The sequence below is a fragment of the Balaenoptera acutorostrata genome, chromosome 3 (genome assembly GCF_949987535.1).
Source record: "Balaenoptera acutorostrata chromosome 3, mBalAcu1.1, whole genome shotgun sequence".
Classification (NCBI taxonomy): Eukaryota; Metazoa; Chordata; class Mammalia; order Artiodactyla; family Balaenopteridae; genus Balaenoptera; species Balaenoptera acutorostrata.
In genome coordinates this window covers 178,313,000-178,331,669 of record NC_080066.1, presented here as the reverse complement: position 1 = coordinate 178,331,669, position 18,670 = coordinate 178,313,000, and the positions used below count along the sequence as shown (strand labels likewise).

General features: G+C 51.8%; 1 protein-coding gene across 3 annotated transcripts in view; it reads right to left on the bottom strand.

The window, feature by feature from the left end:
• Positions 1–1,080: 1,080 nt before the first annotated feature.
• The window catches only part of LOC103014370 (cholesterol 24-hydroxylase), a 32,595-nt gene continuing 15,005 nt past the window's right edge, over positions 1,081–18,670 (bottom strand). For all 3 annotated transcript variants that reach the window (XM_007178871.2, XM_007178872.2, XM_007178873.2), the window contains 10 exons: positions 14,451–14,589; positions 13,632–13,742; positions 11,899–12,049; positions 11,659–11,721; positions 9,511–9,583; positions 6,893–6,977; positions 6,120–6,230; positions 2,812–2,900; positions 1,970–2,036; positions 1,081–1,777 (listed from right to left, as the gene is read on the bottom strand). In XM_007178871.2, coding sequence (XP_007178933.1) covers positions 1,607–1,777; positions 1,970–2,036; positions 2,812–2,900; positions 6,120–6,230; positions 6,893–6,977; positions 9,511–9,583; positions 11,659–11,721; positions 11,899–12,049; positions 13,632–13,742; positions 14,451–14,589 — 1,060 coding nt within the window. In that variant the 3' untranslated portion in view covers positions 1,081–1,606. The remainder of the gene's footprint in view (positions 1,778–1,969; positions 2,037–2,811; positions 2,901–6,119; positions 6,231–6,892; positions 6,978–9,510; positions 9,584–11,658; positions 11,722–11,898; positions 12,050–13,631; positions 13,743–14,450; positions 14,590–18,670) is intronic.

Here is an 18,670-nt window from a genome sequence, read left to right as displayed (position 1 = left end):
TGGATAAGGGCCCAGCCGAGTGCTCAGGTCAGTCCGGGGGTTGGGGGAGCAGGAGGGCCCGCACTCAGCAAGGAATCTGCAGCTACAGAGGCGCCCCAGAGGCCAGGCGCCCCGCCCAGAGGCTCAGATGCGACCACCCTCGTGGGACCCCATGTCCAGCCTGGGCTGGGAACGCAGCCCCATCCTAGGGCAGAACACCCACCTGTGCTGAGCATGCCACTTCCTCCCCTGAGCCCCAGTTTCCTCGTCTGCTAACTGGGAAGACTCCTTGGAGCTGTCATTCAAGACTGCAGCAAGGGCTGAGGAGCCGCCGTACAGCAGGGGCCAGTCCACATCTGTGCCCTCTCAGGTATGGTGGGGGGGCCTGTCCGGCGCACGTACCCCAGGCAGTGGGCCAGTTGTTCCTGCATGAAGACAAACTCCCGAGTGCTGAAGGAGAAACAGGCCCTTTCCCTTGGACAGGCCCAGAGGACAGGGCGGGTCCCGTATTTCCTGCCCCTTGGCCACCCCTCAGCCCCGAGGAGGAAGGGACGGCTTCCTCACCCGCCCACCGCCGCGAGGGTTACGGTCTCAGCACCGGGGCCCCAGCAGCCTCCTCCTCCGCCCAGGTCAGGAGGGGCAGCCCTGTGCCAGCAGGTGCACAGGTGCAGTGGGTGTGAGGCCAGGCGTCCACACTCAGCTCCACCAAGCTGCCCCCAAGAGAGATCCTGGGGGCTCCAGCCTATGTGAGGCCCTCTGGAGTGTCAGTGGCCTTGTTGGGAGTAGACTAGACCACACAGGCCCCAGGGACCCCGACCCTCTCAAATCAAGCTCTCAAAACTGCCCACAGTCCCAGCCTCACCCCCCAGGAGCGTGGCCTTGCACATAACACGGGGCCCTCGTGGGAACCTGGGCTGTCTTCTCCCGACGTGGCATTGTCTGGGCATCTCCAGGGGCAGCTTCCAGAGCTGCATCAGCCCTTAGGGAGATCAACCTCAACAAGGTACCCATTTTACAGATGAGAAAACGGAGGCCAGAGCGCCCTGGCCTGGTCTGGCCGTTCATTCATGCAGTCAACACATTTATTTATTGAGCATCGACTCTGTGCCAGGCCCTGGGTGGGCACAGGGGGCTCAGAGGTGAATCACACGCAGACCCTGCCCTTGAGGCACTCACAGCCTGGCAGGGCAGTTGGTCACATCGAAGGACACTCATGATACAGTGTGGTCAGTGTGGTGCTAGAGGTAGCACAGGTGGCCAAGGGAGCACAGAGGAGGGGGCCCTGGCCCAGCCGGGGGGTGGCAAGGGGGGCTTCCTGGAGGAGGTGACACCTGAAGAGGGCTTTAGGGAGTGAGCAAGAGTTACGGTGTCTGGCAGAGGGCGTGGCCTGTGTAAAGGGGTGGGGGGAGACAACAGCACATCTGGGCGGCAGCTGGGAGATGGCAGGTGCTGGTCCAGGAAGGGCAGTGGAGTTAGCAGGGGACGGGGAGCTCTCAGGGCTGTGAAGCAGGTGGCGGTGGGCAGAGGGCCCGCTGGGAGCCAGTGTGGAGGGCGCTCCCGGGGAAGAGGGCAGGGGAACAGCGTGGGCGCGGCCCTGGCGGAGGAGTCCAGTCCTGCCCGGGACCCCTCAGCAGGGCGGGGGCGGGGGCGCGGGCTGCCAGCCCCGAGGCTGCAGGGTGCACAGCACAGGGTCCAGCGGCTTGAGCGTGGCCTGCTCCAGCAGCCTGAATCGCTGTCCGGGCACCAGCCGGAACTCCAGCCTCTGCAGCAGCTTGGCCATGACCACCTTCACCTCCATCTGTGCGCGGGGGGGCAGGGTGGGGGGGTCAGTGGCGTGAATGAGAGAATGAGCAGCAAATGCCACAGCTGCCTGGGTCCCCAGCCCCCAGCCCCCAGCCCAGGGACCCAGAGCAGGGCTCTGAAATGCTTCCCGGACAAGACGTCACCCCGCAGTCACTTCTGGGCAGAAACCCCAGCGCTGGCCCCCTACCTGAGCAAACTGCTGCCCAATGCAGGAGCGGGGTCCCAGGGAGAATGGGAAGTAGGTGAACTTCGGCCTGCGTGCGGGGAGAGAGGCGTCAGGAGGCAGCCCCACAACAGTCGTGACAAAGCCATCCTTGTGATGACCGGCTTTGGGCCAGGGCTGGTTTTCGAACACGCTAAAGACATCAACAGCTGACTCGGCTAAGCTCTGGGTCTGCATTGTCTCATTTTATCCTCCTTTGAGCCTTCCGGAAGGAGCTGTTATTATTCCCATTTCACAGATGGAGGAACTGAGGCTCAGAGAGGCAAAGCAACACCCCCAAGGTCCTACGTCACTTACTCCACTTATTCAGTCGGTCGCATGCCCAGCTCTGGGCAGTCTGGGTCTGGACTCAGGGTCTGTCCCCTGAGCCTGGCTCTCCTCCCCACCACTGCTTCAGTACTTGAAACCATTCACTCCCACAGCCACCTCTAGAGGGAGCTGTCGGTATTCCCATTTCTCAGATAGGAGCATCAAGGTGTGGGGGGGCGGGGATGCAGTCACTTGCCCAAGTCACAGGACTTCCCAGTATAAGGGACTGGTTGTGAGCACAGACTTTAAAACCAGTCTGAGCTGGGCTCAAACCTTGGTTCTGCCCCTTCCTGGCTGTTCATCTTTGTGCAAGTTACCTAACCTCTCTGAGCCGTGATTTCCTCCCTGTAAATGGGGGCAGAGTGGGGTTCACAACTCCCTTGCAGTGATCTGGAAGGCTATGTGGGCTCAGTGAGCACAGGCAGCTCAGACCAGAGGCCACTGGGACCATCCTCCCACCAGGTCTCCACTCGTGAACAGCTTGAAGAGAGACTTACTTGGGTGCTTTGGGGCTGAAGCGATCTGGGTTGAAAGTCAGCGGGTCCTCAAAGTATGTGTCCATCCGCCCCATGACATAGGTGCTGAACTGCCGGGCAGAGGATCTGCTTGTCTCTGGCTCCGAGGATGGGTCCCCTCGCACCTCCCCCACCTGCTGCAGTCACCCAGTGGGGAGACTCGGAGCAGAGTACCCCCTCCCGCACTCCCCACCCCTGCTCTACTCCACCTGCCCATCTCCCCACCCACACATCTCCCCACCCATCTCTCCACCTGGCCATCTCTCCACCTGCCCATCTGGACCAGTGTGGAATTCCACTGGCCCCTGAAAAGTCTCTAAGAGGAAGAAAGGGGGCAGCCCAATATGCTGCCGACCAGCTGGGCATGCTACATCATCCCATGCTTGACCTCACCCTATGGGGGAGCTACAATTATCCCCATTTTACAGATGAGGAAACTGAGGCTCAGAGGTTCATGACTTGCCTGAAGTCACCTGGCAAGTAAGCAGCCAAAATGAGATGCAAACTCAGGTCTGCTGCGAGGCCATCTTTCTCTAGATTCCTGAGAGCTGTTATTATTCAAAGTTTCTCTTCAGCACAAGGCTTGCTTCAGCGGGGCGGGGGTGGGGGAGCCGCAGAGCCCCCACTAGCCTTTCACCTGCACACCTGGCGCCTCCTGATTGAAGTTGATGCTCCATGCCCTGGCCCCCAGGGGCCATTCATGCCCCATAACTTGGGCCCTGGGTGCTGACCTTTGCACAAAGTGTCTCCCCAAGCCCTTGCTGCCCCTGGTTCTCTGTGTGAGAGCCCAGGGCATCCAGGGTTGGAGGGGGGGCCTGGAGCTGAGTGGGAGCATAAGATCAGGAGGGGTATAAGGTCAGCGAAGGGCGCCTACTATGTGCCAGGGGTTTTTGCCAGATACGTGATGTACATTATCCTGTATTATCCTGTTGACTCAGGTACCATTATCCCCATCTTACAAGGATGGTACTGAGGCCTGGAGGTTCAGGGTCTTCCCTGAGTTAACCCAGCCAGCAGTGAGCAGGGCCAGGATTAGAGCCTGGGTCTGCCCACTCAAGGTCCACAGGGTTGCACACGTGGGTGGAGAGTCAGCCCCAGGGCCTCGCCCTGCCAGATGTAAGGGCATTCTGAAGAGATGGTCATTAAGGCAGGTGGTATTGGTGCAGGATGTTTTAAAAAAAAAAAGTACAGATACGGAATTCCCTGGCGGTCCAGTGGTTAGGACTCCATGCTCTCACTGCCGAGGACCCAGGTTCGATCCCTGGTCTCGGAACTAAAATCCCACAACCTGCATGGTGTGGCCAAAAGAAGAAGAAGAAAAAAAAAAGCACACATGGATGAAGCTTTGATACGTGCTGGAGAGGGCTTGGCAGAGCCCTGGGGAAGGGAGACTCAACAGGTGGGACTGGAGCACGTCTTCCTCCTTTGTAAAAATAAACATAGGTTCTATCTGGGGCTGAACTGCATCCCCCTAAAATTCATAAGTTGAAGTCCTAACTTCAGAATGTGACTGTATTTGGAGATAGGCTCTTTAAAGAGGTAATTAAGTTAAAATGAGGTCACTGGGGCCCTTAATCCAGTATGACTGGTGTTCTTATAAGAAGAGGAGATTAGAACACAGACACACACAGAGAAGAAGCCATGTGAAGATGGAGAAGATGGCTGTCTGCAAGCCAAGGAGGGAGGCCTCAGAAGAAACCAACCTGCTGACACCTAAATCTTGAACTTCTGGCCTCCAGGACCATGGGAAAGTAAATTTCTGCTCTTTAAGCTACTGTGTCCATGATGCTTTGCAATAGTAGCCTCAGCAAGCACAGACCCTTACCTCACACCATACGCAAAATCAATTTCAGTTAGATAAGAGCTTAACTTTCAAAAGTGTAAAATTGGTAGAAGACAATGTAAGTGAATACTCTTCTGACTTCAAAGCAGGGAAGAATTTCTTAAACAAGACAAAACAAGATAACTAACCACTAAAAAATTTAAGAACGTCAGATCATTAAAAACAAAGACAAACCACGTATCTAGAGATGACATTTGCAACACATCTACCTGATAAAAGATTAACACGTGAATTTGTAAAGACAACTCTACATAATAATAAGAAAAGACAAACGACGCAAGAGAGGGAAATGAACAAACACCTCACAGAAGAGGAAAAACAGTGTAGGGCTGCCCAACCTCACCAGTAATCGGGAAAGTGCACATCAAGACCACAGCAAAATACTTTCCTTACACTTATTGGACTGGTAAAAAATAAGAAATTGGCCCCTACTAAGTGGTGAGGCAGATAAGGAACAGACTCTCTCTTAACACCACAAGGGAGCGTCTGAACTGGCAAAGTCACTTTGGAAAATAATTTGGCCCCAGTTTATAAAGTTGATCAGTCATCTGTCCTACAACCCAGCCCTCCCACTCCTGGGCACACACCCAAAAAACACATTTGCACATTGCATCAGGACACAAGGACAGGAAAGCTGACAGCAGCAGCTGTGCTCGTGATGGCAACAAACTGGGAGCCTCTCAAATGCCTGTTGACCCTGGAATCGATGTGCAACAGTGCAACTCACACAGCAGAATATTACACAGCAGTGAAAATGGATGGCCTACAGCCACACGTGGAAATCTACACTATCTTGATAGACATTGTACTGAGTCACAAAGCAAGTCCTAAGACATATTATTGTGTGGGCGTGCACACACACGAAGGCGAGGGAATGGCAAGCACAAAATTCAGGAGAGTGACAGCTTTTGGAGGGAATCAGGAGAATGATGCGTACATAGGTGGTTACGTTCTAGTTTTGGGGGCAGGTGGTGGGTTTGGGGAGGTCATTGTGCATGAATGGAGCCTGAATGAATGAATGAATGAGGAAACAGCCAGAGGAACAAAATGTAAAGGAGAACAGGGGGGAGAAAGTCAACCTCAGTGGGAGGAGGGGCCGTGGAGAGAGAAGGAACTGGGGCAAATCTGGGCCAGCTCTGAAACTGGGCACATCCCATTCTGCCCCTTGCTGGCTGTGTGACCTCGGGAAAGTAACTTAACTTCTCTGAGCTTCAGCAGCCTCAGCTGTAAATGAGGCACCTCCCTTTTAGAATCATCCGCTGTAATCTTACACTGGACAGCGGGGTGGGGAGAGAAAATTCATCACAGGGTTATGGTAGGACTCAAACAAGAATGCACGGGGCGGCCAGGGAGGATAACGGGGTCACAGACTTCGGAGGAGCCCCTGACCTCAGCGGACAGCCCCGAATTGGCCAGCTGGGGGCAGGCAGGCAGGGCCCCCACGCACCAGGAGCGGGGTGTTGCCGGGGACTCGGACCCCATCGATCAAGGTCTCCTCCTCCAGCAGACGAAAGGTGCCCCACGCTGGCGGGTACAGCCTCAGCGACTCTTTGAGGACCTGCAGACACCACATGGGGAGATAACGAGAGATGTCAGGAGACCCCATGGAAAGTGCCAGAAGCATGTTCCGGACGCATCTCTGCTCCATTTCACGGTGCTAAATGTGCACCCACGGCCGAACTGGGTCCCTGACCCCTGCAAGGTCAGCCTCATCTGCGTGTCCAACCCCTCATGTGACAGAAGGAGAAACCAAGGCCCAGAGGAGGGGTTGTGCAAAGCCACAGTGCCAGAGACCAGACCAGACCAGAGACCAGAGGCAGGCCTCCCTCTAAACCAGGGCTCCCACCATCCAAGGACTCCGGCAGCTCGAGGAAGGCCTCCTCCTCTGCTGTGCTGGGGGCTGGAGGTGGGTTCTGCTGAGCCTGGCCCCCAGCTGGGAAGCCTAATGCTTGTGGAACCCAGGCCTAACTGGGCTTTACTAACTGGGCTGGTTTCCATACTGGAATCCCCTGGGAAGCCTTAGCCATGCTGGGTCCCGCCCCCAGCGACTCAGTATCATTGGTCTGGAGCAGCCTGGACATGGGCAGTTTTTTAACCTCCCAGGGGATTCTCAGGTGCAACGACGTTCGAGAACCCCTGTACAAGAGGGTTCAAGGAGGCAGCAGGCCTGGTCGATGAATCGCCCACCTCTGCCCAGAAGCTTCTCCCCCATCCCCACACCTGGGACAGGTACTGCAGTCTCCCCAGGTCCTCGCAGTCAAGGTGCCTCTTGGAACCGATGACCTCGTCCACCTCGGCCTGCAGCCTGTCAGTCAGACAAAGACAAGTTCGTCTCCAAGGAGAGATGCCCCACGTTAGTTTTAAGAAGGGCGGGATGGGAGGAAGTGTGAAGAGAGAGGCCTGGGGCTTCCCCGCTGCACACATTGCCCCCCAGCCCCCGTTCTTGAAGGAACCTCCACGTCCAAATGCAGACGCCCAGGCAGCTGGGAGCTACGTTCCAGGCCCTTAAAACATTCACCCGCTGTGTGTGCTGCTCGGAATCGGCTGTAGGAAACAAACCACCACAGAACAAGGTCTTTGCACAAAGATGCCTATTTCAGCCCGGTTCACAGCAGCTGGAAACAGCAGAAGGAGCGATGCAGGGATGCAGGTACAAGCCTTAGGACGTGCACCGTTAGAATAATATGCAGCCGTAAAGGTGGACCTGGACCACTTTCCGCCCATGACGGGGGCTTTTGTCAAAAGACAGAAAATAACAAGTGCTGGTGAGGGTGTGGAGAAATCGGAGCCCTTGTGCACTGCTGGTGGGGATGTAAAGTGGCGCAGCTGCTGTGGAAAACGGTATGGAGGCTCCTCAAAAAGTTGAACACAGAACTACCTTGTGATGCAGCAATCCCACTTCTGGGTAGATGGGTCTCAAATAGATATTTACACACCGACGTTCACAGCAGCACTATTCGCAATAGCCAAAAGGTGGAAGCAACCCAAGTGTCCACTGATGGATGAATGGATAAACAAGATGTGGTCCATACATACAAGGGAATAGCACTCAGACTCAAACGGGAAGGGCAAACTGCCACTTGCTGCCACACGGATGAACCTTGAGGACATTATGCTGAGCGAAACAAGCCAAACAAAAAGGACAAATACACTATGATTCCACTCATATGAGGTCCCAAGAGGAGTCGGATTTCTGGAGACAGGAAGTCGAATGGTGGTTGCCAGGGGCTGGAGGACGGGAGGCAGGGAGTGAGGAGTTTTAGTGTTTAACGGGGACAGTTTCCGTTTGGGATGCTGAAGTGTTCTGGGGATGGATGGTGGTGAAGGATGGTGGTGACGGATGCACAACAGTGTGAATGTACTTAATGCCACTGAACCGTACACTTGAAAATGGTTTAAATGGTAAATTTTATTATATATATGATATTATATATGATATATATATGATATACATATATACACATAGACACAATATTAAAAAAAAAAGAACTTGGGAAGAGGTTGCAAAAATGTGGGGCAATGCTGTGATAATATACATGGCAAAGTTCAGTAATTAATCATGAACTGTCACTGAGTGGATGGGGCACCACAGGTGGATTTATTATTATAATTATAATCATTATTTTAACTTTTCTGCTTTTTTCCAAATTTTTTTTTATCTTTTTTTTTAATGTGGGATCTTCCCGGACCAGGGCTCGAACCCGTGTCCCCTGCATTAGCAGGTGGATTCTTAACCACTGCGCCACCAGGGAAGCCCCCAAATTTTTAATAAATACTATTACGTATTTTTAAACACCAATAAGCTACAGTTGACCCTTGCACAACACAGGAGTTGGGGGCACCGACCCTCCGCACAGTCAAAAATCCGAGTATAACTTTACAGTTGGCCCTCCGTGTCCGTGGCTCCAATCCACGGATTCAACCAACTGCGGATCGTGTGGTGCTGTAGCATGTATTTAGCGGAAAATATCCATGTGTAAGTGGACCCGCACGGTTCAAACCCTTGTCGTTCAAGGGTCAACGGTGTTATATTCTCAGGCAATCGTTCAGTCTGCCCTTTCCTGCCGGTGATGACAACCGTTGCTCTGGTGGACCCTTCCCCATGTCCACGGAGGTCCCACCCCCAAGCCTGTCGGCGGCATTTGCAGAGCGCTCTTACATTTAGCTCAGCCCGTCTGTGCAACCGTCCTTGAGGGACACTGTTTGTATTTAAGGAAACCAATGGCCCAGCTCAAATGCCATCTCCCCAGCGATGCCCTCCTTTGTCTTGCCAGGTGCAGACAAGCGCTCCCTCAGCACTTTGCTTGGAATTCTGTTCAGTCCTCAGTGCCAGCCCCTGGCCAGGCCCTGAGTACATCTTGGGAGGGAAAGAGCCACGTCCCTGCCCTCTTGGAGCTTCTGGTTTCATGACTGAAATAGACTCAAAGCAAACAGTCCCAGGAGAAAACGCATCTGTGAGCTGGGAGGAGGCTAGGAGGGGAAACAGAGTGGATGCTTCAGGGGTCTAAGAAGGCTTTTGAGGAGGGGGAAGAGGAAGGGGGAGGAGGAGGAGGGGGAGGAGAAAGTGGGCAGGGGAGAGGGAGGGGAAGGAAGAGGGGGAGGGGAAGGGGAAGAAGAAGGGGGAGGAGGAGGAGTGGGAATTCTCCAGGAGAAAAGCAGAAAGAGGAGCTTCTAGAAGTAGGAACAGCACGTGCAAAGACCCTGGGGTGAAGGGAAGCAGGACACATTGGAGGGGGCTCAGCCATGGGAGACGGGAGCAGGTGGTCCTCTAGGAACAAGACATCAGATAAACACCTTCACCAACGTCAAGGGGAGCCCCCCATCTCCCCTCTCCGTACCTCGCCAAGATCTCCGGCTGGCGCGACAGCTCCATCACCGTGAATGCCAGGTGATTGGCAGAGGTCTCGTGACCTGCGGGAAAGGGGGAGAGCGGAGACTCCACGAGGCCTACGGGGCTGCCGCGGGCCCAGCCTGCCTGGCCTCTGAGACCCCAAGCCCCTGGTGGTAGTTCAAGCCCTCACTTCTCTCCCTTGGCTGAGCCAGACGTACAGATACGAGGGAGACACCTGTCCACCTCCGCATTCCTGGTGCCGCCTATGTTGTCAAAGAAATGGCCTTCGTCCCATGCATCCGTGTCTCACACCCTAAAAGCCCCTTGCTCCAACCATCCTTGTGCCTTGCCTGGCCTGGAGGGATATTCGTCCCCATTTTGCAGAAGAGCAAGCTGAGGCTGAGAGGAATGTGTCCCTCTTAGGTCACACAGCGGGAGGAACTGAGCTAGGACTCAAGTCAAGCAAAGCTTTCAAGCCCAAAGCCCATGAAGCTGCGGGCACCAGCCCCTGAGGTCTGGAGAGGGTGCATCTCCTGTCACGGGGACCGACTTCCCAGGTGGAGAGGGCGGATTCTGGGTTCTGGCAGGATCTGGTCACGTTGATAGCATCAACCCCACCCCCGCCCCAGTTGGCCAGGGAGGGAACCGAGTTGCACCACTTTCCTCTAAAGGGGTAGGGCGCTTAACAGGTGGCAACCACTGGCAGCCAGAGGGCCCCAGGGGCTGCTCGAATGCAAGAGAAGGGCCTACACCTTCCAGCAAGCACCTTCCAGCTGGGAAGGAGGTCCAGCTGCTCCCAGGGCTGGAATGTGGGCAAGTCACAGCCAGGGGACCCCACAGGGGAGGCCGGGAAGGGGAATCAGAAGTGGCCGGAAGTCCCAGCCTGGCCCTGGCTCTGCATTGCCAGCAGTGACTCAGTTTCCTCAAAGGACAACGGGAGGAGAGACACAGCTGTCCTCTGCCCGGCCCCTTGCGGTAGGGGCACAGGACTCGTGGTGGGCTGCGAGGAGGACATGAGGGGAGTTAACAAACCCCCACTGGAAGGTTGGACGGACATCCCCATTTTACAGATGAGGAAACTGAGGCCCAGGCTACAGAGCCAGCCTATGGAAGAACCACATCCAGGACTCGGGCCCCTGGCTCACAGCATGAAGACCAGCCAGCCTTCATTCAGCAAGCACTTTATCATGCGTGGAGGACGGTGCCCTGAAGTCCTGCTCCGGTCCCACTGCTCCAGGTCTCCCGGGCTATCTGTGAATGTGACCCCCACCTGGAGGGCCCTCTTCCACGCCGTCCACATGGCAGACCCCCTCCCCCTTCGTGACCCTCTCGCAGGGGAGGCAGGCTTCCTCCTCTGAAAATCCACTGCCCAGCAAGGCAATTCTGTCTGTCTGTCCACCTCCACCATCAGACTATGAAGTATCCCTCATCTTGTTCATCTCTGTCTTCCCTGTGCCTGGTCTTCGTTCATTTCATCCGATCTTTATGGTACCTACGGCACTGGGCCCTGGGAATACACAGGTGAGCAAAACAACATAACCCCTGGCTCACCGAGCATGCAATCTGCTGGGGGAGACAGACCTTATCGAATTACACCAATAAACATACGACTTAACACTGTGAGATGTGTGGGCAGAGAGGAGTTCTGGGCGCCATGGAAAGCTTCTAACTGGGGCCTGATGAGTCTGGGCAATCCCTGAGGGCTTCCACGAGGAAGAGACACCTAAGGGATTGCTGAAGGGTGAGGAGAAGTCTTCCACGTGAAAGACAACGCTCAAGAAATATTTGATGAGCAAATGAATAAAGTTGCTCAGCACATCTTCTGGTGCTAGTCTACGGAAGGCCTCTGCATAAATTTTGAGTGAGGCAGAGCCTTGAATTCAAGTGGCCAACCTCTCCTGAGCCCAAAAAGGCAGCTTCACAAATCCTCACAATCGCCAGCTCCAGAACCAGGTGGGACGCCACCAAGAGAGCCTCCTGGGCCTCGCCAAGCTAAGAGAGAGGGCATCTGCTCCCCTCACCCCAGCCCCCCAGTTCCACAGCAGAACTCTGCTCAGACTGTCTAAGAAGATCTCTGAGCCAGGGTTTAAGCCATCCACGGTCCCCTTCACTCCTGCAAAGCTCTGAACCTTTGGTAGCTGCTGAAGCTACGAACCAGCAATGAAGAAGGTGACGAAGTTGTCCAGCAGAATCTCGTCGTCCTGGGCCCCCTCTTCAGCTGAAAGACAAGGCGAGTCTCAGAGCCCCAGGAGTAGATGCCGCCTGGGACACTAAGAATCCTGGTCTCCTCCCCACTCCCCGCTCCCCTAGAGCCAGACAGAACCAGCTGGAGTCAACTGATGGGGGGCACCCCCGCTGCCTGGCCCTCCCAAGGCCCTCGAGGGAGCCCTGGCACCTTTGAGAATCTGTGTGAGGATGTCAGCAGGCACGTCCTCCCCCTTCTGCAGGGCCTCCCGGCGGCGCTGGACCCAGTCCTTGCCGACCTGACGCAGGAAACGCACGCTCTCCCGGACCTCGCGAAGCTGCTTCCACTTCCCCGGCATAAACTGAATGAGAGTTCCAGCTCAGCGTGGTGGACTGAACACACACTTTCCCTCTCCCCTGTCCCCCCAACTCCAAAACGACTTCAGAAATCCACAGCGGCACCGGCAAGCTGGGAGGGTGGAAGAATGTGAGAACATTCTAGAAAAGATCAAGTAGCCAGGAGACTTTATCAGAATGGTGGGCTATGGGGAATTCTCTGGCAGTCCAGTGGTTAGGGCACTTTCACTGCCGGGGCCCCGGGTTCGATCCCTGGTCTGGCAACTAAGATACCGCAAGCCACGTGGCCTAAGCCCAAGCACTGGCTTCCCCTTCCTGCCCCAAATCCCTAGAAATGATGGGAAAGATGCCTTAAAATAACCACAGAGCACTGGAAAATAAGAAGGGATTCCTGAAGGACGGAGGCAATTAGGATCACATCGAAGGAAGAAACTTCAGCCAGAGGGAAGTAGACTGAAATTAACTGCTGAAAAGGTGGGGTGGCATCAGGGGACTCTAAGCTCAGAGTCTGAAGTCCCAGGGAACAGAAGGGGGCCCTGAGCATCTGTCTGGGAATCAACTCAAGTACTGTAGCCGAGCAGGACTCTATGGGGTCTTCCCAGAACAGACCCCCCCACCCCCATGTCCTCCACCTGCCTCTTGTCTATAGAAAAACCTTAGCCTCCTAGGCCTTCCCCAAGTTCCAAAGAGTGAATTTAATCAGAGAAGGGGTAAAATGCAGAAAGAAAGGAAAACAGTCCAGCAAGACAAAATAATAGTTTAACTATTAAACAAAGTCAAGGATCTTTAGTTCCTCCTCAAGGGCTATAGATAATATTCTGAGCCATGTCCTTTGAGCTGTTTTCCAGATACTGAAGCCCCCACCAGGTGGGAGAAGTTAACTGTATGCTGTGCACCAGCACGTAGACCCCAGGCTGGTTGGAACCAGAAGGTTGATGATGTTGACTCCCGATTACCTCACCACCAATTAATCAGAAGATTGTCCACAAACTAATCACATACCCACACCCTCCCCCCCACATACACACCCCCATCTTTAAAAACCTTTCCCTGAAAGTCTTCAGGGAGTTTGGGCCTTTTAAGCACTAGCTGCCTGGACTCGTTGCTTGGGGCCCTGCAATAAATGTTGCACTTTCCCTCACCACAACCCAGTATCAATATATTGGCTTTACTGCACGTGGGCAAGCAGACCCAAGTTTGGTTTGGTAACAGTGCCACCTTTCCCCCTTCTTCTTCCTTCATGCCTGGAACAAGGAGGCGATAGCTGGATCTGCAGCAGCCATCTTATAACAATGAGGTGACGTGCTAGAGACAGTGGAACAGAAAGACAGAAAAATCCAGGAACATCTGACATTGTGGGGTCATCATTGCCATCCTGCTTCAGGATCATTTCACATGAGAGAAAGATTTACTCCTAATTTACTTAAACCACTTCGATTTTCAGTCTCTACTTTAGGGGATGTATGCAAATCCTAACTGATTTGGAAGTCACTTCAGACATATCAGAACTCAAAACCCATTCTGAAAACAATCACAGGAGGAAGTTCTCCAGCAAATGAGGACAAGACAAGCTACGATGGCAGGTACCTTTGCCAGAGTGTTTCGGGATGCACTGATGCCCTCCAGGATCAGTTTCACTTTCCGGGACAGAGGCTTCTGGGCACCCAGCAGCATGCTGGTCTCCATCCCAAAAGCTGCCTGGGGGAGAGAGAAGGTCAAGGTCATGCGTGGGTGATGGGAGGATTGAAGAGCCAGGGCAGAGCCTGGGCTAAGGGCTGTGTGCATCATGTCATCGACTCCTTACAACAACCCATGATAATCCCGAACCTGCGGGATGTGGTAGGATTAAGTGGCACATAGTAGCCACTCAACAAACCTTGGCTTCCTTCCTTGACAAGAGGCATTTTCCCTGAAATGCAGCCTTCCTTGTGTGTCTATTTCACACCCAGCTTCCCAGTGAATTGTTCAGTGGTGACGACTCTTCACTCACTGTGCCTGAACTCCATCCTTAACCTGGGTTGGGGGTTATCTGGGCCACTGCTGAGACAGCCAGGGTGAAAAGTCAAGCAATACCCCATGGGGGGTGCTGAGGGGGAGGGAGGCTTGGGCTGGGAGTCAGGCAGACCTGAGATCCAGTCCTAGTCCTGCCACTGACCAGCCAAAGGCCTGTCTCCGCATCTCTTTGTGTCCATTTCTAGAGAATGAGTTAGGTAGCTCCAACCTCACACTGCTGTTTTAAAAGTTCGAGGAGATAAAACAGATGACCCTCCCAGCCCAGAGAAGGGGCGGCTTATATGTGGAGATGCGGAGGGGAGGGGAGGGAAGCAAGCAGGGGAAGAGAGAGGGAAGAAGTGCCCCCTGCCTGTGTGGCCCGCCCCACGCCCCACTCCGCCATCCTCCCATCACCTTGGCCAGGATGTCCATGGTGGTGCAGGTCAGCATATCCTGCATGGACACCGGAGTCTGCCCATCCGCCTTGGCTTCCAGAATCTCCACCAGCTGCTCCGCTTTCTCATTGAATGTTTCCATCAAGCTAACCAAGGAGCTGAGGAAACAGCACAGACATCGGCGGCCACTGGGAACAGCCCAGAGCTGCGGACATCCTGTGTCCCCCTTTCTGAAGGGACACCAGTGTGCAGAGTGGAGGTGGGGGCCCCTCCCAGCCTTTCTGGCCTCCCCTTAAGACCCAGCTCACAGGTTGGGGCTGCAGTAATCAAACTAAGCCTTGGATTTCACCAGCCCCCTCCACTCAGGATGGCCACTGTCCCTTTACCCTTGTTTTAATGGTTTCATGGGTCTTCTGTTTGCCACTTGGCCCTTCAACTCTGACCCCAAGGAGACATGGCAATGTAGAAACTCCAGAAGACAGTGGGGAGGAAGGGAAGAAAGGCTGCTGGGGCCTCTTAGAGTCCATGAAGTTTCCCCTCCAACCTCTTGGTCGCACTGCCCACTCTCCTTACCTGCCCTGCCTGGGGCCACCATCTGCAGCCTTTTGTTATCCCATTTCACTCTCTGTCCTTGAGCAATCATAGTGCCCAACCCTACACAGAAATGAGTCCTCTGACCCAGAGCTCCCAACCCACAGCGCCCCTGCCCCAGGACAGCTACCTGGCTTGTCTGCCTGGCATACAGCTTAGAAAGAGGTATGGAAGGATGTGCTCCAAACTCACAAAAATGGTATCCCTGAGGGAGTGGAAAGGGGGGAAATTGTCCCTTTGTACATTACATATTTCTGAATTTTTACAAAGAGAAAGTGCTGCTTTTGAAATTAAAAGTCATTTTTAATGTTAGCAATCTGGGTAAAGGGTATAAGAGTGTTTTTTTCTCCTATTCTTATTCTTGAAACTTATCTAGCAATTTGAAATTATTTCCAAATAAGAGGTTTTAAAAAACAGTAAAAAGAGAAAATTGGGGAAGAGAAAAAAAAAAAGAATAACTTTTTTAATTAGGAAAGACTATCCACTCTTCATTGCCGATCAGCCAGCCCTGCTCTGTCTCCCAGCTCTAGCACAGGCCCCGGCATCTGTCTGGTCACTGCTGCTCCCACCCCATGCTGGCTGCATGTCTTGTTCTCTGTGGCCCAGGCATACAATGAAAGCACCATTCGAATCTGGTCCCTTGCTCACCTAAAATGCTTCGAAACACCCTGTTGTGAGGGAGGGGGAATCCTCACCTGGGCCCAGGAGGCTGTCTGCTCTTGTTCATTCCCGCCTGCAGCGTTGCCTTCCTGTTACAATGACCTGTTATCTTCTCCAAAGCCCAATGCTCCTTCCCTTCTCAGGACCTTTGCACACGCTGTCCCCTCTGCCTGAGCTGTCTCCCCTCGCACCCTCCATCCCTCATAACACCTTAACATCCGCCCTCTCTCCAGGTGGACACTCAAATGCCACATCTGCAGGGAAATGTCTCTTAAGCCTAAGTAGCCCCAATATATACTCCCATAGTACCCTTGACTTTTTTTTCATAACACTTACATGGTGTGCAAGTATATATTTATTTGCAAGATTCTTTGTAGTTGTCTTTTTTTAAAAAAAAATCACATTCAAATTGACTATTTGGATCCCATGCGCTGGTTACCACACCAGTACTGAATCCCTTGCAGCTACTGCAGATACAAAATATCGGACTGGAATGTTAGCGGTACAGTAAAATCCCAACCCCTTGTCGTTTTTTTTTTTTTTGCATTTTTTAAACGTCTTTATTGGAGTACAGTTGCTTTACAGTGGTGTGTTAGTTTCTGCTTTATAACAAAGTGAATCAGCTATACATATACATATATCGCCATATCTCCTCCCTCTTGCGTCTCCCTCCCACCCTCTCTATCCCACCCCTCTAGGTGGTCACAAAGCACCGAGCTGATCTCCCCGTGCAATGCGGCTGCTTCCCACTAGCTATCTATTTTACAATTCCTTGTCTTTTATGGAATGATTGGGACCAAGGTTTTTCAGTAAAATTAATATCTAGAAAAGCAGAAACTGGCAGTTCATTCTCACGATTTTATTAAAAGTATATAATGATATTCTCTGTGGATAATGGCTGGAGATGAAACTCGCCAGTGGTTCCTATTTTTTTCCTCAGTAGTGAATTCGGATTAACCAAGGGTCACTGACACTTTCATAAACACAGGAATCTCCCAAAGCTTCTTTCATGCACCTTTGTGAATTTTGCATTTGCAGTAAAATAGTCATCTCTTAGCTGGCTACCTTATTGTGAAACTAAAAAATAAAAATATGTGGTGATGGTTGCACAACAATGTGAATGTACTTAATACCACTGAACTGTACACCTAAAAATGGGCAAGATGGTACATTTTATGTTATGTGTATCTTACCACAATTTAAAATTTTTTAAATAAAAATGTGAAAGCACTTAATAAAATGTAAAGTGCAGTTCAAACGTGAGGTTCAGTGTGATGGAGAGGGTCAACCAAAACAGTGCTGCTGGTATTTATATCATGAGGACTGTGGGCGGCCATCTGGCTAGAATCTATGTCTTCCGATAACCTCAAAGCTTCCTGAGGGTGGGACCACGTCACCTTGGTCGGCCTTCATTACCCTAGCACTTGGCACAAGCATTCATTAAATAAATGCCTCCTTCTAGTCTATTCCTTTTATCATTCCTGGCAACTTTCCAGTAAGACCAAGACCATTCCATGCATTCATTCTATGGACATTCTTGGAGGGCTTGTGAAGTGCCTGGTACCATGCTGAAGGATGTTCTATGAAATTGGCCTGTAATCTTAAGGTCAAGAAATTTAAGGAAAGACTAAAAATTGTTCTAGAATGAAGGAGGCTAAAGAGATACGGTAACTGGGACTTCCCTGGTAGCGCAGTGGTTAAGAATCCGCCTGCCAATGCAGGGGACATGGGTTCGAGCCCTGGTCTGGGAAGATCCCACGTGTCACGGAGCAACTAAGCCCGTGGGCCACAACTACTGAGCCTGCGCTCTAGAGCCCATGAACCACAGCTACTGAGCCCGCGCGCCACAACTACTGAGCCTGCGCTCTAGAGCCCACAGGCCACAACTACTGAGCCCGTGTGCCACAACTACTGAAGCCCATGTGCTTAGAGCCCATGCTCTGCAGAAAGAGAAGCCACCGCAATGAGAAGCCCGCGCACCATAGCGAAGATTAGCCCCCGCTCACCGCAACTAGAGAAAGCCAGCGTGCAGCAACGAAGACCCAACGCAGCCAAAAATAAATGAATTAATTTAATTAAATTACTTAAAATTTTAAAAAATAAAATAAAATAAAGAGATATGGTAACTAAACGTGACACGTGGACCTGGATTGGATCCTAGACAAGAAAAAAAAGAGCTGTCATTACACAAGTGACAAAATTTGAATATGGATTATGGATTAGATAACAGTATTGGATGAATGTTAAATGTCCTCATTTTGATAACTGAACTGCAGTCATGTAAAAGAATGTCCATGTTCATAGGAAATACACACAGAAGCATTTAAGGGAAGAGATTACAATGTCTCCAACTTACTCTCAAATAATTTAAAAAACATGCACTATACAAAAATGTATATACATACACACACAGAGAGAAAATTATAAATATATTTATATATACACATAAAGAAGAAATGACAAAACATATGGTGATTTAAACGATAAACAATAAGTGGATCTGGGTAAAAGATATACAGAAGTCCCTTAGACTATTCTGACAATTTTTCTGTAAATTTGAAATTATATCAAAATAAAGGATTATCTTCTTCAAAATGTTAAACATAGAATTACCATATGACCCAGCAATCCCATTACTATATACCCAAGAGAAATATATCCACCCAAAAATGTTCATAGCAGCATTATTCGCAATAGCCAAAAAGTAAATACAACTTAAATGTCCATCAGCTGATGAATGGACAAATAAAATGTGGTATGTTCATACAACGGAATCTTATTTGGTAATAAACAGGAATGAAGTTCTGATACATGCTATAATGTGGATGAGCCTTGAAAATATTATGCTAAGTGAAATAAACCAGGCATAAAAGAAATGTATGATTCCATTTATAAGAAATGTATAGAATATGAAAATCCATAGAGACAGAAATTAAATTAGTGGTTGTCAGAAGCTGCAGGCATTGACAGGAAATAAGGAGTGACTGA